This window comes from Lonchura striata, chromosome Z (assembly GCF_046129695.1).
Source record: "Lonchura striata isolate bLonStr1 chromosome Z, bLonStr1.mat, whole genome shotgun sequence".
Taxonomy (NCBI): domain Eukaryota; kingdom Metazoa; phylum Chordata; class Aves; order Passeriformes; family Estrildidae; genus Lonchura; species Lonchura striata.
Window position 1 is genome coordinate 4,511,982 of NC_134642.1, and position 23,680 is coordinate 4,535,661.

The window sequence follows — 23,680 nt, forward strand, 5'->3', positions numbered from 1 at the left end:
GCGGGCTCCCCACGGACACCCACCGGGAAGCCGTTCCGCGCACGCCCGGCGGGCGGGGGAAGGAGCGGGCGGGGGGGACCGGCGGCGGCAGCAGGGAGGCGGCGACGGCGGGGCGGGCAGCGGGCCCGGGGCGTGGCGCGGTCCGGCGGCGCCGGGAGGCGGCTCAGTCCCCGCTGCCAGCCGAGGGCGGCCGGCCCCGCGGAGCAGCCGCCCAGCCCGGCCCGCCCCGCGCCGGAGCCGCCGCCGGCCGGCGAGGGCGGCAGCATGAGCGGCGGGCGTAGCGGGCGATCCGCCGTGAAGATGGAGGCGCCGTTTTACCCCGAGGAAGGACTGGAGCTGCTGCCCGACTTCGTGCCGCTGCCGGGTTTCGGTACCGCCGGCGGACCCGGAGCCGATGCGGCCGCCGGGCAGAAGCTGCTGCTGGGCGCCGGCAAGAAGCGGGACCTGCCGGCTGCCGCCCCCGCGCCGCTCCCGGGGCCCTTCGCCCTTCGCCCGCCTGCCGGCGCCCGCGGCAGCGCGGCGGCTCTGCGCTTGCTGCCGCCGCCGCCCGCCGCCGCCGCCGCCCCGCCGCCGACCGCGGGCTCCGCGGAGACCGGGAGCGCCGGCGGGGCGGCGGCGGCCCGGGGCGGCCCGGAGGCCGCGCTGGGGTCGGCTGCGGAGCTGCCGCTGCTGAAGCTGCCGCCGGCCGCCGACCTGGAGCAGCTGCTGATCCAGGGGGGTGCGGGGCTGGGCGCGGGCAGCCCAGGGCCGACGGCACCCGGGGCGGGGAGCGGCGGGGCGGCGGCGCCGGGGCCGTTCCTCTACCGGCAGCCGGTGACGCAGGAACAGGAGGGTTTCGCCGACGGCTTCGTCAAGGCCCTGGCCGATCTGCACAAGCAGAACCAGCTGCTGGCGGCGCCACCGCCGCTCTCCGCGCCGGGACCCTGCTGCACCGCCCGCCCGGGGCCGCCGGGAGCCCCCGCCGCTGCCGCCGCCGACCCTCCGGCCGTCTACACCAACCTGAGCGGCTTCAACCCCGCGGGGCCGCTGAGCCCCTCGGGCAGCGCCTACCCCTCCGCCTCCGCCCCGCCGCCGCCGGGCCTGGCCTTCGGGGCGGCGGGTCTGGGGAGCGGCCGGCTGCCGGCGCGGGCCCTGGAGGAGCCGCAGACGGTGCCCGAGGTGCCGCCGTCGGCGGGCGGGGAGGGCGGCAGCAGCGCGCCGACGCCGCCGTCGCTGTCGCCGCTGGACGCGGAGAGCCAGGAGCGGCTGAAAGCCGAGCGCAAGCGGCTGCGAAACCGCATCGCCGCCTCCAAGTGCCGCCGGCGGAAGCTGGAGCGCATCGCCCGGCTGGAGGAGAAGGTGAAGGCGCTCAAGGGGCAGAACGCCGAGCTGGCCGCCACCGCCAACCTCCTCCGCGCACAGGTCACTCAGCTGCAGGGTCGCGTCCGCAGCCACCTCTCCTCCGGCTGCCACATCAACGCCGCCGGGCATCCTCCTCCTCCTCACGCCGCCGCCCAGCCGCGGGAGGCTCCCCCCGAGGCGGCCGCCGCGCCGGAGAGCAGCGCCTGCTGAGGAGGGACACCCCGCCGGCCCCGGCCCCGGCCCGCCGGGGCACCGCGGGGTCAAGGTGCGCGCCTGCTGCCGCCCTTCTGCTATTATTATTATTTTTATTATTAATAATTATTATTATTTATTTGCGTCCGGAGAAGGCGGTTGTTTTTTTTGCGGGAGCCAGGTGTTGCTAAGTGTTTCCCGAGTTCTGTCGATGTCGCATTCAGCAGCGAGGGTCTCCGTGGGTGGTTCTGGGGCAGGTGGTTGTTAATTTTTCAGTGAAGTACTTAAGGTCTGTAGAGATTTCTGAAAATAAGAAAATTACTGTTTACAGAAAGATTCAACTTTATTTTCATGGGGGATATAAAACGTGTGTTTCCTAATACACCTTACTGAACTGTATAGCAATGGATAAGCTTTTCAAACTTAAAAAAAAATAGCCAGAATCATACCTTTTGAAAATATGTGCGTGTATATATATATTTAAAACATAATATGACTATGTATATTTTCTTGGTATTGATAAAGAACCTTTTCTAAAATACTGTCTTTCTCTAGAGCTTTAATTTGCCATTGAGAGTTAAGACAGCTGTGTGGGTGCTCTTGCACTTAACATGGCTTTGATTTTCAAATCGAATCTTGGAGGGAAATGATTTTTGTTGTAAATCTTAAAGCAGATTGAAATGAATTGCTGACTCAGTCATAGGAAAATAGTTTTCTAAACCTGTATGCTCCATATTTCTTGTGCCAGTGCAAACTTGGGGCATTGATAGTTATTTATTGAAACTTGAACACTTTTTGGACGTTGCCTAGACCTTATTTTTCTAGATAACACGTTAGTAGAGAAAATGGTTACTTTGGCAAAAAGAGCTTTACTTTTTTTTCCTTCACTGTGTACATTCCAGTAGTGTGTGCTCTTTCCATAGTATAGTAACAATTCAGTGCTATACAGAAAAGGGCTCAGATTTGGGGTGGGTTAGCTGTAAAGGTGATAATTCCATTGTATTCTGTTTGAATAAATCACAGAAATATTATGGAGAACTAGATTTATTTTTCAGTAGAAATATGTGTATCTTGCTTCTTGGTCTACTTTGTTCTAAAGAAACTTTCTGCAATACTCTAGAGACAGTCAATGCTAGAATGTGAAGTGCTTTTCTGGTTGGGAAGATTCGGTGTGATTTATTTCTTTGTCGAGAATTTACTAGTAGAAGAGTATAGCAAAGGAACTATTTCTTCTGATTAGACATAATCCTCAATAAGTTTTTGAAAGCTTTAGGTCCCTTGCTGGGTGCCACTGCCTTCCATGCTTTTGCTGCAGCTGTGTTTTTTGGGCACAGCCGCGAGCCCTGTGGCGGTGGTGCGGTGGGAAGGGTCTGTCGGAGTGTGGTGGTCACCTCACCAGAACCCCTCCGTGCGCTGGGGGAAGGCAGGGCTTCTCCTGAGCAGATCCAGCTCCAGTGTGGGCCCCTCTTCCCTCATTGAAACTGTGCTAAAATTTCTCTGCTTGAACTCAGAGGCAAATCTTTCATGGGGATACGTGTCTGTGCCAGCTGGTGAAAAGGGGTAATCTGAGGAGCCAAGAGGGCATAGACATCTCTATGTATACAGCAATTGTTAAAGCCACTCAGGAGCTGGTAAACATCCCTTACCTCTTCTGAAGGCTACAGCTGATGATTTGAAATCCAATAAGAATGGGATAGGCTCACAGTTTTTCATGCTTTTATTGGGGATATGTGAGTGCTATCTGTTCAGAAAGTTGAGCTGCAGCAATCAAGTGTAGGAGCTTTTCCTTTTAGTGCAGTTGTTCCTGGCACATGTATGAAGTTATATGAGAATGGGTAGTTACACTGTTATTGTAGCTGAGATGGCTCTGAGGATTTCTTTTCTTAATGCATATGCAAATTAGGTAGAAGCCATATTAATCATTGTATAACTGTTTGATCATGTCACCAGAGCCTTTTTTGGTGGTTGAAATGATTGACTGTAACAGTACATTCTGCTACTAGAATTACAAATGAGCAGATAAAAAAAATATTTTGATCTTAACACAGGTTTAAAGACTTCTTAGGGGCATTCTGAACCCTACTGCATACAATCTGTAGCACTGCCTGTTATATAATAACTGGGTGAAAAATACGGTGTTTTTCTTTGATAGTCATCATCCATGTGCAAAAATGCTGCAAGTCTGGAAAAACTGATAAAAAACTTCTTTCCCTCACACTTAACACTTTTCCCTAGTGAAAGAGGTAAAGCTGTGTGGTAGATGTGAGATACTTTTCTGCATATGTAATGAGGTGGGTTTTTTTTTTAAGGAATCCTGTAAAAAAATCTTAAGAAATTACATGGGTGAGCACCTCTACTTTGGTCCTTGTCTTTGTAAATGAGGGTTAAAGATCTGGTGGTAGAACACAGGACAATGGTAAATGCATCTGTGCAATATTTCTTTACTTACTTCATAATTTTTGCTCATAAAAAGTTAGCAATATCCAAGCAACATGGGGGATCCATGAGGCACAGGAAATCATTGCAGTTCCCCTTCCCAGACACGGCCAAGGCTCTAGTGGGCTATAGTCTACCACAGTTGTAATGAGCTCCCCCTTTCCAGTATGGTGATATTAAAGCTGACAACCACCCCACATGACCTCACTTGAGTTTGAACTTTCTGCAAGAGCAGTCTCACACCCAGCACCTCAAAGACCTCATGTGGTAACTTCTTTGACAGCCTGCTTTCTGTTCTGGCTGACATCTGTTCAGTGGTAGAAGTGGTGACAGGCCAGCTCTCTTACCCTGATGACTGATGAGAGATTACTAGTGAGGCTGGCAGCTCCAGCTCTCTGCCAGAGGCTACTGTTCTGGTAGTGGAGTTGTCCAAAAGAGATGAGTTTTCTGTAGAGTGATTGGTTACCTTCATAAATGCTTTTTTATCTGGCATTTAGGCTGAGAAACAGGATCTGACAGTGACATGACCAAAATTTGAGAATAGTGTTGGGGTGGTTGGATTTTTTTTTTCCTGTTTGGACTGGTTCTGCTAGAGGTTGCTGCATTTTTTTGCAGATATTTGAGTGCAAAGCCCAAGCACCTAACACTTTAAACCAATATAAGATGACTCAGGAGTACTTACCTGCTGCAGCTGTCAGACTTGATTGTTCCTGTCTTCTAAAACATATTAATACTCTGACTTTTAGCCCTGCAGTGTTCCTAAACTTTTAACTATGGCTTCTCTATTTTGTCTGCCTTTTTTCTTCAGTTTGTTGTTAAACATATGTGTCTTTTAGGCTTTTTGGTTTTCTGCCAAAAACTTTGGTCACTGTGAGACATTAAAAGATAGATACTGGGTAAAAACATTTCAGACTGTTTATATGATTTGCATCCATGTAGCTCCTTTTCAGTAACTCAAAGCAAGTTGGCTGTGTGTTACTGTAAGGGAAAAAAACCTACCAAAACCCCTCAAAAACAAAACCCAAAAAAAGCAAACAAAAAATTAAAATCCCAAAATAAAACAGTTATGTTCACTGTTAGCTCAGTGCTTTTTATAATTTTTCTTCATTCTTCAAAACTACCATGCTTTATTATACTTGTGCACACTATTTTCTATTGCAAAGACTCATGCTGTGTGACTTGATTTGCAGGCTACCCTCGTGTCCTTCCAATCTGGTTTTCAGTCTAGATGTGAACCCATGACAAACATCCCTCTTTGTTTCTTTGCCCCAGGTGTAATATGCTCTGGAGACTAAATAGTCTCCTCCTTTGTCTGTTTTGGTTGCTGGATGCTTGCTTCTGTACATATAGTTTTTTGCCCAGCAATTTTTGAATGTGCTTGAACCAATATCTTGGTTTAGATGTGAAGTGCCTTCTTATTTAGGTGCTACAGCAAAAGAGTTTGATTCCTATATGGCTTTGATTTATTTGACTTGTTATCAGATCTTTTCTGTCTTGGGAAGTAGGAGGGGGAATGTTTCCAGTAAGGGAAGACTTCCTTGGGCAGAGAGTGGAGCCCCCATCAGATCTGGCCCTGCTTGATGTGAGTGCAAGGAAGCCACTCTGGTAACACTGACTCAAATGATGCCATTGAACAAAGTTCATTGGTTTGGTCTCCAGTGTAGTGAAGTCTCTTGGAATCACAAGGTCTCCAGACAGGTAGCTGGTGAGTTGTTCTTAAAACTTTTAATATGATTCCAGGTTGAGCCCACTTCGTATGCTTAGAGAGCCTTTCCAAAAGCAAATACTTTGCATACTTTGAGAATCATAGGTGTTCAGACGTGGTAAGTCCTGATCAGGTTGAGGAGTGATTCTGGTGCTGATGGTCATGTTTTCTGTTATAAGACTGTGATGGATTTCCAAAAGGTAAATATCTCAACACATCTGGACTCTTCACTGTGTGCCAGTAGTCACTACTGACTATCATGCTCTGTTTGAGATCAAGGGTGGCTTTAGACAGTTCTCTGTTACCTTGGTTTGTATTTGTATCTTTACAGAAGAAAGAATCAGGAGGCATCCTTCATTCCTTTAAATATCTGATTGACCCTCTCTCACCTTTGACAAAGGAGTGACCTCCCACGTTAAGCCCTGAGGCATTCTGCAGTTTGCAGCTGTTAAAGTGGAAATTGATTTGGCAACTAATTTTTAATCAGTTGTATAAGTAATTGATGCTTCCCAAAATACTGAATAGTATTGTTTGATAGTGTCTGTAGTACAGGTGCCTACCAGGTCTGAATTACTAGTTGTGCTGAAAATAACATCTTGTCTGCTATAACTGGAGTCTTAACTGTTTTAATCCAGCAGCTTCTTAGAGAAAATTTTTCTATATCTGAGATTAATATGCAAGAGGAAAAGATGTTACATCTGCTTGTAACATAGGTCATTCTTTGATGCATTTTATATGTCCTGCTTCTGGAGCACAAGTTAAAAAAGGAAAAGCAATTAGTAACATTTGAATTTATTCATATGTGCAGCTGTAACTGCTGCTGGATAATTTTGCTCTTTCCTTACTTGATTCTCCAAGTTTCTATGTTTAGCAAGTAGACAAATTGGAGTATGACATATCTGTGTGCATATTTGATTTGTACAAAATCACTTCCATTTTTCCAGTTTTTCGTTTGAAGTTTTACTGTAAGAATGAGTGTTGAAGAGTTCTTACCCTATTTTGATGCTTGTTGGTCACTTCTTTTGATCAGTCGTGACTCTAGTCACTGCTCATCTTCCAGCAGAGGTGGATAGTAAAGTCTTTCAGGGATTCACCTCTTTCAGTATTTGGCAAGACAAAATATTTTTTCTGTATCAGCAGAAAAAATCTTGGACAGAGACCTTTCACAGTGCATAATAATCCTGCAAATGTTAACTCATCCTTCTCACACCACAGTCACTTGTTGTGGAGTTGCATCAGGGTTTAGTGTATCTGATGAAGAATAATAAATGTTCCTGTGACAAAGTGCAGAATCTGAAGTTTGTCAGAGCCTTGTTAATCTTGTTAATCTTGCCACACATGGTACAATTTTACTATGAAGATGTTGAATTAAATCTGAATATATGGAGACTCAGGCCTCTATGGTAACTTATGGGGGACAAGAGGTTTTAGTAATTCATGATTACTCCTCTTCAGTGTTTCAGAGGTCTGTCTCTTTTTATCCTGTTTCAGAGATCTGTCTCTTTTTATCCTGTGAAGTGTCTTGCAGCTGTTTGTGCTGTGAAACTTCTCTCTTCATGACGACACAGTAGCTTGGAGGCAGGACAGAAGCAACTTCTCCATGAACTGGTCATGTGTGACAAGCTAAATGTAGGTTTCTGAGAAACACTGCAACAGTGGGTGCACAGTGGAGAACCTTGTTTGTGTGTTCCTAAAAGAGTCCAGAAATGTATTCACATAAATCATAACAAGAGTGGCTTTCCGAGGCACCATCCTGTTGCCTTGCTACAAGCATTGATCCTTGCTGTTTGCCTTAGTCTCTTGCACTTTTTCCTAAGCTGTTTCATACCTGAAGGCTTACTTTCTCCATCAATGTCACAAACCATATCTCTGCTTGGATCTTGCATCAGTTGGCTTCAAACGGGTCAGTCAGAATGCCTTGCTCTAGTTGTCTTTGAAGGGTCCCACTGGGGAAGCAGTGGTGAGGAGGAAGGAAACCGATCTAGGATCTGTATCTTCACACCAGTGCTGTGTACTGAAATGCAACTTTCAGTTGAGTAGTCTTGACAAAAGGGTGTTACTGGTGTAAAAACTCTGAATCTTGATCTTGTGTCTGCAGGAGACATGAGTTCTTGTGCTGGAGTCGTGCTTGGGCGGTATCCTCTCAAGTCAGTGAAGAAACAGCAAATCCAGCCTTCTGGACTCCCAGCTAGTTCTTCTGAAGCACAGATGCCTTGAAATGTATGTTGAGGTGTTGTGTGTAGACACCAGCATGCATAGAGAAGGAGATGGCCGAAGGAAGGAACTGGGATTTTCTTAGCTGCAACAGCACACAATGGATTTTTTCATATGCTTTTGTTGTGCTCAAATTCTTCCAGAAGAAGACTAAACTGCATTTCTGTGTGTGATCACAAGGTGTTTTTTTAGATTTCCAGTCAAATTGGAGGACTGTCAAGCCTTGCATTGCTAAATTTACACAAAAGGAGAACTTACTTTGAAGTCACATTTAGCCTTAATGTTATCTGAAATGCTGCAGTTCATGTGTAGTAGTTTACTACAAGGTGAAATTATGATTATCATAAATAATGTTTTAAAGTAGGCACCCTAAATAATTACCTATGTGGTGTTTGCTTTATTGTCTGCTGTCAAGAAGTCTCTATCCATAACATAACTAGCTGTAAATTGAGCTTTGCTCTCAATTTCCAGTACTAGTAACGAAGAGTTTCAGGAGTAAATGTTCTGGATAAAGAATGACCATTTCTGTAGGAATGCTTTGAAGTGATGGTTGGGTTTGAAGCCTTGCTGACATGGAGATAATAGATATGACCAGTTCACTGTGCACTAGTACACTGCTAGATTCTGATAATTAGCACACTGCTGATGAGATTTACTACTACTGTTACTTACTGGTTAAGAACCAAGTATAGGTGGAATTGTAAGTCACCTAAATAGGGTCCATCCAGCCTTGGAGAGCTGTCTTGCTGGAGATCAGGCTCCCATCCCATATGAGGGGGAGAAGAAAAAGCACTGGTTACAGTCTCTGTTTTGGTTTTGCAAGTTCAATTACTTTTTTAGGTTGAGTCCTGTTTTATTCTTATTTCAATTTTTTTTTAATAAATTTGAAAACTTTTCTAATAAGTACCTTGAAGCATGTCTTGCAGCTGTTCAGTTTCAGTCAGTGGTTGTCCAATTGTGGTGTTATTTCTGTCATAGATGAAGAAAGCTGAAGCTGTTAAGAGTCAGGCTTCTCACTGTATCCCCATTCTTAAACAATGCTCTGAACAGGCGAAAAATCATGACCAAGCTTGAACTCTGAGAAGTTGTTTGTCAGAGAGCTTCTCAAAGGATGTGTTCCAAGGAGTATGTCCCTCCTGCCTCATACAGAAAATTGACCTTTAAGAACTAACTGTTTTAAACTAACTAACTGACTAACTAACTAACTAAAGATAGTCTTCTGCTACATGCTGAGTAATTTGAAAGTTAACATACTGAACTTGACAATCTTTCTCACACCTCTGTTTCATAAATCTTCAGATTTTCTTGTAAAGCAGCATACAAGCAATGGAGTAGTGTCAAATAAAGTTAGTGTCCTGTTCCAGATAATGTATTTTGGTTAGTCTCTTTTTTCCCTAGTAACAGCTATGGAAAGAGAGTAGTAGAAGATTCTGATACATAACTTGCTGTTCTTCACAAGTAGAGACAGAGTTTGAATTCTCAGATTTTTCCAAATTTTACCATTCTGTCTTTTGACATCCTTCATGAGAAGGTGACAAAAATAGCAAGGAAATACTATTATGGAGTTAAATGTTCTTGTTATATCTAATAGAACATAAGTTACGGCCATAAGTAGTTAGGACAACTATTTATGGTCTGCAAGATGACACTTTCAGAATAGGGATTCCTAAAATGCTGCCAAAATGTTTTTATCAATCCAAAACATTTTGTGCCCATTACTAAAATGGTATTGTAAATCCTTGTGATTTTTGACAGTCTTTGTGTGCACCCTATAAGTGAAATCACCACACAAGCTGGTAAGTTCACATGGTATGATACCAGTTTCCCAAGAGGCCAGAAATGTCTAATAAAGTTTACTTCTTTATTCCTTTTCCCACTGGTAGTACTTAGAGATGATGATTGAAGTTATCAGCACCAGGAAGGACTAAAAAAATGGAATCCAAGGAAAAAAATAATACTTATCTCTGAAACAGTTTTTAATGATAGTATTTGTTGTACGTTTAAGTAGCAGATAATTAGGACTGCTCTTCAGAATGCTTTTTAACTTACTTTGTTTTCTCATTACTGCATAAGTGTCTTCTAAATGTCTCTTCTGTAGAATTTGTGTCCCTGCCTGTTTGGCCTGATGACTGTGATTTCACACTTACCCTTATTTATTTGAAGCCATGGCCACCCTACTGAAATGTCATCAAGTAGAGCTCAGGTCTGCATGCTGACTGGTGATGCAAAGGTCTACTCTCTAATAAAATGCAGCCCATGAAGGACGAGCTCCAAAAGGCAGCCTACACCCTGTCTTCAAGCATTTGCTCTAATTTCAAGGCTTTGCCATGTGGTGTTGCTCAATGTGCAGTAAAACAAGTTCTTGCGAGCCCCTTGAGCATTCCTCCGCGTGTAGCAGATGAAATATTCAGGCTTTGTTAACTCTCCCACTCACCCCCAAGAAAAAAGAAAAAAAAAAAAAAAAAAAAAAGAAAAAAAAAAAAAAAAAAAAACAAACAAAAACAAGCCAAGACAATCAAACCCAAACCCAAACCAAAATGCCCAACACAAGTATATATTGGATAATCATTTTGCTTCGTTGCAAAGTGCTGTTAATTACAGAGACACTCGGTGCAGTTCTGGCATGTGAGCTGTCAATCTAAACACTCCCAACAGTGATTTTGCTTTGGTTGTGCTTTACTGCTTTGTGCAGGACAAAGGGGAGTAAGTGTTGCAATATAGTATTGTGTAATTCCTGACTTTTAAATAGAAAATGATAGGCAAGTCTGCATAGTCTTGCACACCAAAATATAGCCACTGATTTTTGCCACTCCCACTCTTCCTAACGAGGAAGGTGTATACTGGCTTCTGAAGGTCAAAAAGAGTGAAGGGGGAGAAGGGTAGAGAGATTAAGAGGTGTCAGTACCAGGAATATTCTGCTGTGAAGGGCCTTGGGCCACCTTGGCCTTAAAAGTCAGTCTGTAAGGTTGCCTCTAGTTTATAATATCTGAAGGTATTCTTAGACTCCCAGTGCAGCATCTTACCAGGAAAGGCAGCTGGGTCTGTGTTGCTGAATAAGTCTTTTGGTGAAGTAGCTCTTCAGCTTTCTGTGTTTTTCTGTTTGTGGATTTGTAGCACATTCTTCCAGGGCAGTTTCTCTTTCTTGTAGTGTCTCACCTAAAGTTGGCTTTTTGTTCCTGCAGTTTCTGCATGTACTAAAAAATCTTTCTGAGTTTTGGGGGACCACAAATGCACCCTCACTGTGTGATGTTTGTGATGGCTAATCTTGTGTGACTCAAAAGAGATCCCCTTAGAAAGGAGTAGCTCCAGTTTGGTGCAGACTGGGAAAGATTAAATTTATCATTCTTTGTGCAGTATGTCTTTTTGTCAGTTCAACAGGGGAACTAACTCATCAGATAAAGGAGAGCTCTTGGGCAATAGGACTCAGCTTTGAAAACCCCTGGTGATTTCTGGTTCTTGGTGAGCTGCTGTGATGCAGAAAACACTTAATGATCTGCATTACTATAATTACAATACCTTGCAATGTCATGGGCTGGACTGCTGGTAGTATCACAAAAGTTCTGTGGTCCTTCCTGGGATTCATGCCACATGCAGATTACAGAATCAGGGATTTCCTGTAACGGGCAAGAATCCCCCCTGTGCTGTGTCACCACCAGCATTTCCAAGCTCTCTTTTTGTCCAAAAGAGGTGTGAGCAAACTGCTGCTTCCTACAGTTCTTCAGTCCAAGTTGGTTCTTCATAGGCCTTCAGGCATGGCACTGAAACTTCCTGCATCAGGGTAGCTCTTCAAAATGAAAGGTGGAAGCAGAGCAGTTCAAACTGGGCTTTGCTCTTCCAGCAGCTTACATGCAACTAGTTGGTGGGTGGGTGTCTGTCTACATCCTTTCTTGGGTTTTTTTGAAGTTGGGTTTATCTGTACCTTCTTACTCTGCCTTACTAAATTAGCTGGCATAGAGGAAGCCTCTGAGAAATAGATTAAAAAACCCCAATGAAACAAAATAAAAAACCCCAATGAAACAAAAAACCCAATGAAACAAAAAAAAAAAAAAAAAAACAAACCAAAAAAAACCACAAAAGCAACCCAAAACAGACACTAAAACAAGTAACTCTATATGGATATCATGGACCTTTTTAAACCTGATTGATTTTTTTTCTAAGTTTTCAAACAGGTATGCTGGCAAGGGTGTTGCACACAGATGGAGATAATAGTGAAATGAAATTGAGTAGGTACTCATTTGCTGGATTTGGTCAGGAGAGATTTTAAAGGACACTTCTGAGACCTTTTTTTCTGATGTGGTGATTTTTTAAAATGTAAACAAGCTACAGGGCTTAACAACTGAGGATTATGTCCGTTGTAATTTTTTTACATTACTTTTACTAACTGTATTATATTCAAAATACTTATTTCTGAGACAAAGTGGACAATACTAGTGGGCATCTTGCACTTGATTAAATGTAAAACATTTTCTTAATTTAGTGATGTGTTTAGGAGAATACTGTAACTTACTGAATATACAACAGTGATAACTGTGTTTACAATAATTTTAAAATTCCTACTGTTCAGTGGTAGCCAACTTGTTTGAGGATTGAAAGTAAGGCGTACTGCAATTTGCAATCTTGGAAAAATTAACACAATGCTGCTACCACTAAATACTGTGGGATGGATACCGTGGGTTTAAATGGCAGCAGGATTGTATTCCAAGCCTCTGTCTTAAGTACTTATGACTAAAAGGCGACTTGCCTTGTGCTCATTTATGTATCCCTGTGTGTAGTACATCAGTTAGAAATCTGTTAATGATTGATTTGTAACATTAGGACCTTTATGGAGATCACAGTGGGGTTTTTGTTTGTTTTTGTTTGTGAGCAGACACTTAGACATTTTGGAATGTATGACATTGATCCTTGTGCTGGAATTGTTTACATGCAAAAATGTATTTATGATTTTTTGCAAACTGCAATGTGCAATTTTGTACATGTGTTTTAAACTACAGAGTTTATATGAAAGATATTGTATGTACAATACTTGGACATGAGTATTATTTCTTTGATATAAATATCTAGAGGAAAATTAAAATTGCTTTATATTCATATTTTTGGCTGTGTTTTTTATTATTTCAGAAAGAAATTTTAAAGTCGACTTAAGGCAGAGTGATTTGGGCTTTTTAAAAAGTACTTTTAAATATTGCTTGATACATTGTGCCAACACACTGAAATGCAAGGAGGGATTAATTTCTTCTTGTAAAAATGTTGCTCTTTGGGATAACTTCCATATATATTCCATATATGTATGAGCGTAGCTGCAACCCAGAAATTAAACTTTTATAAAGAGCAAAAGGGGAGAAGAGATAGTCCAGCTCTGATGATATCAGATTTCAGGCCCTTGCTAAGAAAAGCTGACTGGAGTCACCAGCGCTGTGGGATGGGTCTCCAGTTACCCGTGTCTTGACTGCTGTGGTTCGACAGAACGGGCGACACTAAAAAGATTCTGCAAATGGAACCGTTCTGAACCACATCTGGAGTAAATCTGTCGAAACGAGGCGTTTCTTTCTCCTGCCTACGATCGGTGTTCTTACGCACATTGACACATCTCGACGTATTCCCGAAGGAGAGCTGCTCTGAAAACAGCCGCACGTGCTGGGAGCGCCTCTGAATTCCCAGCCGAAAGCTCCGGGAAGGCAGAGCTTTCCCTGCCTCCCGGGTGCATCCTCTCGAGCCGGTGACGCCGGGCAGGGTGAGTGCCAAGCCCCACCAAGGATGCTCCGAGGGTGCCAAGTTGAGGTGGGAGCTGAGGAGCCAGCTCACGCAGCTGGACCCTGTCTTTTCTCTGGAGTGCGTGGGTTCCAGGTCTGGCGCTGAAGAAACAGCAGAGGGAATGTTTTTTTGGCTTTTTTTTTTTTTTTTTTTTTTGGGTTTTTGTTTTCTGTTTTAAGATACGAATGCTAGGATTTCAGAGGCACGACAAAGCTGGGGGATGGGAGGGGAAGGAAGCTGTGAGCACACTGTCTTTGGAGCTGTTGTGTGTTGGCACTTAGGTTTAAGACCACATAATCAGTTTGGTGTAGGATTACTGTGACTTCTAGATGTGAGCCGTGCCTCCTTCATGCTCTGGGAGTTGTTTAATGCTTTTTAATCTCCGTGTTGTGCATGGCTTCAGGCTGTGTTTCACACATGCTAATCAGACCATTCCTTGCAGATTTCCACTAAAGACAGATTTCTTCAGGGGAAGAAAGCACTGTAGCACTGTTGCAATAATCATCATACTTTCCAAATTAATTGCGATGGGGAAGTAGAACAACAAAATGGTGTGTGCATTAACGACTTGATAGATGTTTGTTAATTTTCGATGTCAATTTGAACTTAAGAGCATAGAAAAAGTCTTTTGAATATGTGGTATACAAGTCTACTTGTTCTCTTTAAGCTTTGAGTTCCTCTAGCTCTGAGTGCCTCAGAATGATGCCTTCAGAAGTACTCAGGAAGGAGATAGTTGAGACTGATTGTGCTTTATTATCCAGAGGGTGTGGAGTAAAAATGGGTGCTTTGAACTGGTTGAATAACCTGCAGGATTATGTTCAGGTTTTCTTTTTCTTCTGAGAATGTCCCTTTCTTCTCCCTCTCTGTCTTGGGGTTCCTTGCAAGAGTGAAACCGATATGGCTCTTGCACAAAACCACAGTTCTAACATAGAACCGGAACTCAAAATTCATTCCTGGGCCCTGCACATTTTCCAGACTAAGGGAGACAAAGGCCCGTAGGCTCTTGCAGCCTATTGTTTCTTTTCCTTCGGCCGGGGTGACTGAGGTTCTGGCCATTCAAGAAGATCTGACAGCTTCATGGGTTGCCTGAAGTCAAAGAGTAGGTGACACAAAAAAGCTGTGAACTTCCCTCACTTGTCCTGATGTGAGCTGGTTACTTTCTGTTTCGTCTGTAGCTGACTGCATTAAAGTAATTTCTGTTTTTCTTTTCTCTGGTGTGACATAGTAAAGTGGAAGATATGACATGCAAGTTGCATTGGGTTTCCCCCCACCAACTGTAAATTAGGTCATGAAGTGTAAATTACAAGATTTGGGCAGATGTTTCTGAGCCATTCTGCCAAATCTGAAATTCATGCTGTCATCATTCTTGCTACAACCCTCAAATGTCAGCCCCAGAAAAACCCAGCTGCAGGGCAGGTAGGGAGTTAATGACTGTAACTGGTGGATTCATCAGTTCAAGGAGGTGGTTGGATGGATGTCAGCCTGTGGCCAGCAAGTTGGGCAGGGCTGGAGGCCAGTTCCTGAGACTCCAAGTTGCAAAGGTCAGTCACAAGATACCTTGGACACATGTAATTCCCCATGATATGACTGCTGTGTGTAATGCACTGTAATGGTTGGATTCTGGAGGGTGTCTCAAAACTCATTCTTCAGGTATCCAGTTACCCAGAGCAGGAGATGCAGGAGAAGACAAATAGAACAACCAGAGCATATAATTTCTGACCATCACCTTGTAGCTTTTATAATCTATGGGGGCACCTGGAGTCAGCCATTCTCTGAGCCATACTTCTGAGTTTAAAGGGCTCCTCCTGCTCTCCTCTGACCTGGCAGCACCTGTAACCTCCAACACAGCAGCAGCTCCGAACGCCACACTGCCTGAGGTAGATAATGTCTGGGGTCAAATGTTCATCCTTTGCCTATTTTCTTGGTCATCTTTTTGTGTGTTTGTTTCCTTTAATCAAACAAGTTTTTTCCTTTGGACCTGGTAGAATAGGTCCAATTTCCATAGGGAGCACTACAGCAAACAGCTCAGTCATCCTGAGCTACACAGCCCACCTGAAAGGAATATGAATCAGGTTTTTGGCTGCAACTATTACATCTGTTTGTTGTAATAGAGAGGCCTTAAACAGGTCTTACCCCAGGAGGAGCTTTCCAGCTACCCATGGCCTGTGCTCCACAGTGGAGTAGCCATGCCCCTGTGTTACTCTGTTCCTCATCAATCAGCTGGACCTCTCAGTGGGTTGGCCCTGGTTAAATTCCAGATGCCCACCAAAGCTGCTCTATCACTTCCCCCCACAAATGGACAGGGGAGAGAAAACATTAGGAAAGTTTCAGGAGCTGAGATAACAAAAGAGGGAGATCACTCACTGCTTAGCATCACAGGAAAAACATCACTTGGGTTGAATTTACTAACAGTCAAAATCAGGGCAAGATACTATGTAAAATAAATCCTAAAAACACCTTCTCCCTACCCTTCCTATCTTCCCAGGCTAAACTTTATTCCCAGTTCTCTACCTCCTCCCACAAGTGGTGCAGGGAGATGGGGAGTGAGGGTTAATGGTGAGTCCATGAGACATTATTTCTGCTGCTGCTTTCTTCTCAGGGAGAGGAGTCCTTCCCCAGCTCCACCGTGGGTCCCCCACAGGGTCACAAGTTCTCATAGAAACCTGCTTCAGTATGGTCTCTTCTCTCCATGGGTCTGCAGTCCCTGCTCCAGCAGGGGCCTCCCACAGGGTCACAGCCTCCTCTCAGGCACCCACTTATTCCAGTGTGGAGAATCTCAGTCCTGGCACCTGGAGCACCTCCTCCCTCACCTTCTCTTGATGTCTGCATAGTTGTTACTCTCATGTATTCTCACTCCACTCTTCTCTGGCCACAGTTAATGCTTTGCAAGAACTTTTTTCCTGTTTCAAGATATTATCACAGTCATTACTACCATCTCTGAGTGGCTTGGCCTTGGTCAGCAGTGGGTCCATCCTGGAGCCATCTGGCATTGGCTCTGTTGGATGTGGGAGAGGCTTCTGGTAGCTCCTCACAGTAGCAATCTCTGTGGTGCCTCCTTTACCTGACCCTCACCATGTAAACCAAATACAAGCCCCCCAACAACCCTCTGGGGTTTCCGATGCTTATAAAGAGTTGCAAAGAGAACTTTTTCTTCCTTTGCACCCTGTTTCCACCCTTTCTCTATGTCTGAGCTCGCCTTTGGTGCCTCCCACTCACTTGCACTTCTCTAACCCCAACAGTGCATCTCCATCTGCTCCCTCAGGCTGCAGCTGGCAGCCGTCCCAGCTCCCCTCCCTCTGTCTTTGCCTTCCCTGCCCAGGTGTGTGTAGGCACTTTGCTGTGCAGCAAGCTGAACACACTCTCCTGAAGGAGTGCATGCCGTGTTATCCTCCATGGTTTCACCTGTCAGTGTACAAAAGCAGAAAATCTAAGTACAGTGGCTAATAAACTGACCAACAACTGCAGCAGTAGAAGGGAGGGAGCCTTTGCCTAAGGTGAGTGTCATGAACCTGCAGGTTCAGCACAGCCTTGCTTCCCCGGGCTGGGCAGGGCTAGGGTAAAGCCACAGCAAGAATGTGGCCTTAAAACTGTGTAGGCTTTGTGGATTTGTCCCTTGGTTCTAAGGAGTTCTTGGATCTCCTTTCTTTTTGGGCTCTGTGTTTAGCAGGCTTAAATAGGGGAGAAAATGAAGGGAAATCTCAGACAGAAAATTACACAAAATTGAGTCTAATATAAATACTTTGGGAGAAAACACCAGCATGGGGAGACTTGTTGCTATTCTCCAAAACACACTTTAGAAAATCCAAAACTTGAAGGTAATTAAGAAAGCACAACAGAGGTGCCAGATTACCTCTGCTGTTTTGCCACAGGTCAAGGCTCTCCAGCATCTGCAGTTCAGATTAAGTAAGAGCTGACAGGGAAGGAATGTATTCCAGTATCTTTCTCTCATCACTGTAACCTTTTGGGGAGCCATGGAGATTTAACTCCAAGTGCTGGCCAGTTTGGTGGATCTCAGGAAATTAACAACTCTCCCTTCTCACCTATAATCTCTCTGTTACAATGTTGCTGTGGGTATTGGACAAAATTATTTCTTAATAACTCTTCTGAAGCCTATTTCCAGGCCACCTGAGAACACACACTGTGAGTAAAGACAAACCCAGCCAAAAACAGCTGTACAGTTGACTGGACATCTCATTATGCTACTGAACACCTTGAACCCTCAATATCCCCCTTGGATCACCTCTCGCCTTTGTGAAAGTGCAGGAGTCTCACTGATTGCAGATTCTGGAGTTTTTAAAGGACATTTTTGCCCATGGGCAGCAGTTTGGGAGCAGCCATGGAGGTTTTCCTGTGCCTGTGCAGCTGTGGCTCTGACAGCATGACTCACAGCAAGCTTTTCCCAGTGCCTTACCAGTTAATTCTTTCAGTTTCTTTAAATGAGACACGGGGCAAATGTGACTCATTGTCATTTCTGGAAATGACAGACTAGCAGGGGCCCAGGGGAGTGTCTGCCTTGTGCCATGCAGCTGGGATCAATGGGCAGTTGCCTCCTGACCTCACTCCCTTTCCCTTCTTCTTTCAAAATTAGCATTCCTACTTGAGTTTTGACAGCCAATACCAGGAAACACTTTCTGTTTTTCTCTGTTGACTTTGTGTGAAGTGAATGTTCTTGGTAGAAAAATAGACAAATTCCTTGAACAGAAGAACTTGTCAAATTTTATGCTGGTGTTTCTTTATTAAAACCACATGCTTTGATTCCCCTCTGCACACACCAGCCTTCCAAGGAGCTTCAGGAAGGCAAATCCCTTCTTGGGTAGATCCATGGCTGTTAGAGCTGGTCACTGTGGTGCTGGCAGCTGGGCTAATGCATCAAATGTACAGTTGGGTACTGTTTCCACCACTCCATGGCAGTGCAGCAGCATCTCCCTGGAGCAGGCATCCCACAGCAGAATGTGTCCATCTGGCTTGCACCTTGTACAACAGCAGCATCCTGACCTTTTGGTGTGTGGCTTTTCCCTGATACCTCCCAAATTAAAACCATGTGGACCTTCTATAAAGCTGCTGCTTCACCCTAACAGTCTTGATGATCTATATTAGCACTGGTGCTGGTCCTGCCTAAACTTCTCCAGATGCAGAGCAGGCCATCTTTGCTATCAGGACACACAGAGAGCACTTCAGGGGTCTTTACCCAACCACTGTGTAACACAAAGGGTTAGGTTTGGCAGCTCTTTTGAGCTTTTTGGCCTGTGAGCTTAGGAGAGGTGAACAAAAAAAGTAGCGAGAACAGAACACAACAGGGAAAACTTCATTTTATTCTTGCTCCTTAAGGTCTAAGTCAGGGCTTGCCTGGGTATGTGGTACCCAGGCACACCACTGAGAGAATCACCAGAAGGATGAGCCTGCATCTGCCTTAACTGGACAATTTTGCCCAGACAAGGAGACCTAGGTGGCTGTTTCATGCACAGCACTCCCCATGGTCACAGCTGATAATTTTATGTGGCATGCATGTTCTTACAGGAATACAACCCAATGGAAAAAACTACACACATAATTAAATGTAGCCCTCCCAAGTGACTGCTCTGCTTGCAAGGCATCTGCAGGTGGGTGAAAACGATGAAACTTCAAGCCTCCACGCATCTGGGCTTGTAGCAGACTGTAGTCACTGCAGACTTAGACACAGGAGTTTAGCATTTACAGAGGTTCATGAAAAGCAGGCATGGTATCTGCCCCCTCTCTTCACCTCCTGGTGCTCACTGGTGGGCTGGGCATGGCTGGTACACCCGCCAGCAAGGATCAGCTTTGTAAAGACTGCAGGTGGGTTTGGCAGCCTGCACATCCCTGACCTGCATGCTCGCCCATGCCAGGGATGGGGTACACAAAGGACAGCAGTGCACACAAAGCTGCGTCCTTGTGACTTGGTCATTGCAGGGTGTGGGTGGACCAAGCACAATGTTCGAGGCACTGAAGTGAGAACCTCAGCAAACAGGAGTGAGGTAGTGTCTGAGACCACAGAGCAAATATTTGCCTGCAATGCACTAAAGGCAGATAACTGAAAGGCAGCCAACAAAGGGTGGAGGAGTCTGGTGAAGACAAGGCCCTGCTTGTTTGCTCAGCAGTGCAAAGGACATAAATGCAAAATCAGGGCTATTTGGGCCTCTCAAGAAGCTATAAAAGGTGAAAAACAGGAGGGGGCCTGTTACAGCCAGTCTGCACGTGCCTGAATGCCCTCTGAGCACTGGTAGCTCATCTGCTGGCTTGCACCTCTGAGAAGCAGCTTTCCAGGCAGGGACATGGAGGTCAAAGGCTTTCCTGTGCTGTCTCTCTTGCTCCTCCCCTGCAGAAGGAGCTGAGCTTTGGCTGGGGAGATTGGGGTGGAGGGCGAACACAGCTGGCACCAGCTCCTGATCCCATCTTGAACTTCCAAACCTCACAGTTTGCATGGACAAACAAATTGCATTTACCTCTGCTGGATCTGTGGCATTAGTTTTTTCATGATCCACTCAGTTGGGAACCTTTGTTACCTGATAAGCATGCAAGAGCAGGATGCAAGAGCAGATCATGCCCTTCCCACCAAAGGCAGAATTAGAGCCCCTTATGTTCAAGGAATCAGATTTTAAAAGGCAGAAAATATTTTTTGTGATGCTTTATTCTGAGCAGTAGCAAAACTCAGGCTCTGCATGGACCAGACAGATGTTTGGGTTGGTGCCAAGTTGGTGCCATAATTTTTTTTGTGCCTGGTTTTGCGGCTCACAAAACCCATGAGTATCCTGCTTTCTCAGACAGATTTGGTAGCAAAGGGAATGCTTCATCCCAGTGGTGACAGCTGCCTTGGCCCCAGAAATTGATGTTTTGATGTAACTGTGTCTTCCCCAGAATCACTGGAGCAAGAAGTCCTGGCTCCTGGCAAGGTGGAGATCACAAGGGCATCCCCTTTCACCCCACCACCCCTCTTCCAGAGCACTGTGGATGGTTTCTCTTCAGGTTTCTTCTGCATATCTTTTTGATATGAAAATCCTTCTTGAGTCAGACATCACCTTCATGTTCAGAGGTGAAAAACTGCTCATGTACTGCTCTACCCTTCAAATGAAGCCTCCCTCTTTGGAAATTAAGAGGTGATGGATTTTAAACTCCAACATCTGAAAAGGAAGATGAATGATCAATTATGTCCCTGAGGAATGGTTCACCTTCCATCCCTGGACTGGGTAACGTTTCCTTCCTTCAGTAACTGTTGTGGGCAGGGGGAGACCACAGGCTAGGTAGCCCTGGTGAAGGGGCCAGCCACCAGGACCTGCCCTGCTCTGTGTTGTTGCCTTTCTCCCCATCTCTGGGCTTCATGTAGGGGCTGTGCCCACAAGGGAAAAGCCTTCCCTTCAAAGGCATCTACCTCACACCCATCCAAGAGAAACCTGGGAAAGATGGGCTGATGGTACTGTGGGAATGAAGATTGCTTTCTCAACAGATCACTGCTTCCTACAGGGTTGTTTTGCACTCTCCTTTTGTCCAAAAACTGTTGCAAGGTGGAAACATGGTACCAGGTTCTGCAAAACTGCTTGTTCAAGGACAGTGAGACTGTAGAGCCATTTGGTACAGCTCCCTGGCTGACAGCAGTAGACACCTTGGAAAAGAGTACGGCACAATAAAAGACCTTCCACCATCTACTGCTGGCAAACATTTGGGGACTTTTGGAGGTAATGGTTTTTCCAGGGCTTCCATGTTTATCAGTTCTCATGGAACTAGTGCCACAGGTTTGTTTAGAAGGAACTTTGGGGAACTGTACAAGCTCTGAACATCACCAGTTCTGTCAGCAGAGGGTAACTGCGCATCTTGTGGAGCAGCTCATCCTTTTGTTGAATTTAGAAACTTCTCTGCTAACTCCCTTTGGTGTCACCCACACCTGGTGGCATCAGAAGAGGTGAGGAGTGGTTCTCCTGTTTCATCTCCCATCAGAGTCCTGTTTTTTAAGATCTTTGCTGTACCTTCTCTGTTTAGCAGCTTAGGATCCCAGTACCTTTGCTGTGTCCAGGCAGAGAACTATGCTCTACCTCCAGCTTCCCTGAGTCTGCCCTGTCCTGTCACTGCACCCATCTTGAGATGGGGAGACCAGAACTAATTGGAGGGCTCACAGTGAAGAAGAGTGAGAATTCTCTGGTCACATGCATCAGAGGATTAAATTACCTTTATTACCTCTCTCATAGTTCTCAACATTTTATTTCCTTTTCTAACCACTGCTGAGCACACCAAAACATTCATAGCAGCTCTTGGGTCTCTTCCTGAGTGGCAACAACTGACATGAAGTTCATCAGTCAGCACCCATGGAAAGGATTGCTTTTGCCCCATGCCCACTCCTTCGTGTTCATCAGAGCTGCATTTCATCTGCTAATTTATTGCCCAATTATTGTGACATTGTGGGCACATTCTGATGTTGTTAAGTAGAGAGACACAGCTTGTTAAACTCCTGTCTGCCAGGTAAACCTTGGGAATATGAGTAAGGAGAGCAGGATCCCTGAGCTTGCAAAGTCAGAAATAACAGTGTAAAGGTATAACTTACCCTCAATTAAGCCACTATTGCTACTTGTCAGAAAAACAGAGAGCAAAGATTGATACACAGAGATCTACTAATCCACTCTTGTTGGAGTTGTTTTTCTTTTGGGTCAGCCTTTGGATCTGGTTATGCCTTGGAAAACCCAAGGCTGCTCCAAATGCTGGATTGCACTTCAGCACCCGGTGTTGTTGCTGGGGAGCGGTGACTTTCCCCACAGCAGATGGAGCACTCATGTGACACTTCGTACACTATGTATCATCTATTTACATCTTTTTTTTACATTAGCAACAGATGGCTTGGCATAATTATATTTTTTAAATTAGGGGGAATATGTATCTAAAACTTCACACATTTTCTAGAGCCTATTTTACTATTCCTTTTTACTTTTGCAGCACCAGTGCTGAGGTCTTAAGTGGAAGGACCTCCTTTATCCTTCCATTGCCTTCTGTGAAGAGGTGCCACACTAAACATGCAGGTAGCAGTATAGCTACATACATAAACATACAGTATAGCAGTAAGCAAGCAGAAATTCCCCTGGTCATGCAAAGGGAGAGGAGAAGGCAGCTTGGAAGGAAGCAAGACAAAAGGGGAAGAAACAGACTTACGGGCAGTAGTAGGAGGGAAGGGGAAAAAGACAAGCACCAGGGCTGACAAACCATACCTTCAAGAGATAATTGAACTCAAGTCCTACAAAAGCATAACCTTGCTTCAGAAATATAAAATCTAGCAAAACATGAGTTCAGCAGTTGGTTTCTTCATGTTCCTTTTTTTTTTGGCATATAAGGCTGCAAGTATGGGGTCCTTGATACTGAATTTTTCTCAGGAAAAATATAAGACTTGTGAAGAAGGCTTAATGTAAACCAGGACTTTTCCATGCTCATGTGACTCCCAAAGCTGGGGCTGTAAGCAGGGTGCCAGGCTGGTTTGATTTAGCACTGCTGATGCTGTCAGAAGAAAAGAAGAGGCACTTGTTAAGACTATAGGAAGAGATACAGGATAGACCACAAACAGGCAAGATACTGAAACCTCTTTATCAGACTACATTTGCCTGGAAAGAAAAAGATCCTTGAACAACGAGGAATGAAATACATCTTCAAAATTGCCAAATGAATCATCATCCTTGTGCAGTGTCAAACCTTGAACACTGGCAATGTCCAAACTGCTGCCTTTTGTTGGGAAGGGACTGGGGCTTGGTAGGAGTGGGCCTTCAGAGAAGAGCAGGAGAATGCATTAGGGATACAGGGTGTTTCATATACATTCCTCACTGCAAAGGGCTGTACCAGAGGGAAAGGAGACATCCACGGGGGAGCACATCTGTCCAGAACCTCATAATTGCCATAGTACTGTCCATAGGCAAGTACATGATCTTGCTTTGGGTGGAAAATATTTTTGATTGCATCTGTCTCTGTGAAACATCTCTCAGGAAATGGCCCATGGGCAATACCAAGCTCTGCAGACAGAGCTCTGGGCAAAGCTGTGGTACCAATTGGTGGCCAATG

The 23,680-nt window shown here is 45.0% G+C and overlaps 1 protein-coding gene across 1 annotated transcript; it reads left to right on the forward strand.

Moving 5' to 3' along the window:
- Positions 1–264: 264 nt before the first annotated feature.
- LOC110480216 (transcription factor Jun) lies at positions 265–12,978 on the forward strand. The gene has a single exon (XM_021547987.2). It carries the CDS (start codon positions 265–267, stop codon positions 1,549–1,551), a length of 1,287 nt encoding a protein of 428 aa, XP_021403662.2. The 3' UTR covers positions 1,552–12,978.
- The last annotated feature ends 10,702 nt before the right edge of the window (positions 12,979–23,680 follow it).

Excerpts from the sequence above, each read along its gene's own strand:
- LOC110480216 (XM_021547987.2), top strand. The coding sequence starts at position 265 with ATGAGCGGCGGGCGTAGCGGGCGATCCGCCGTGAAGATGGAGGCGCCG.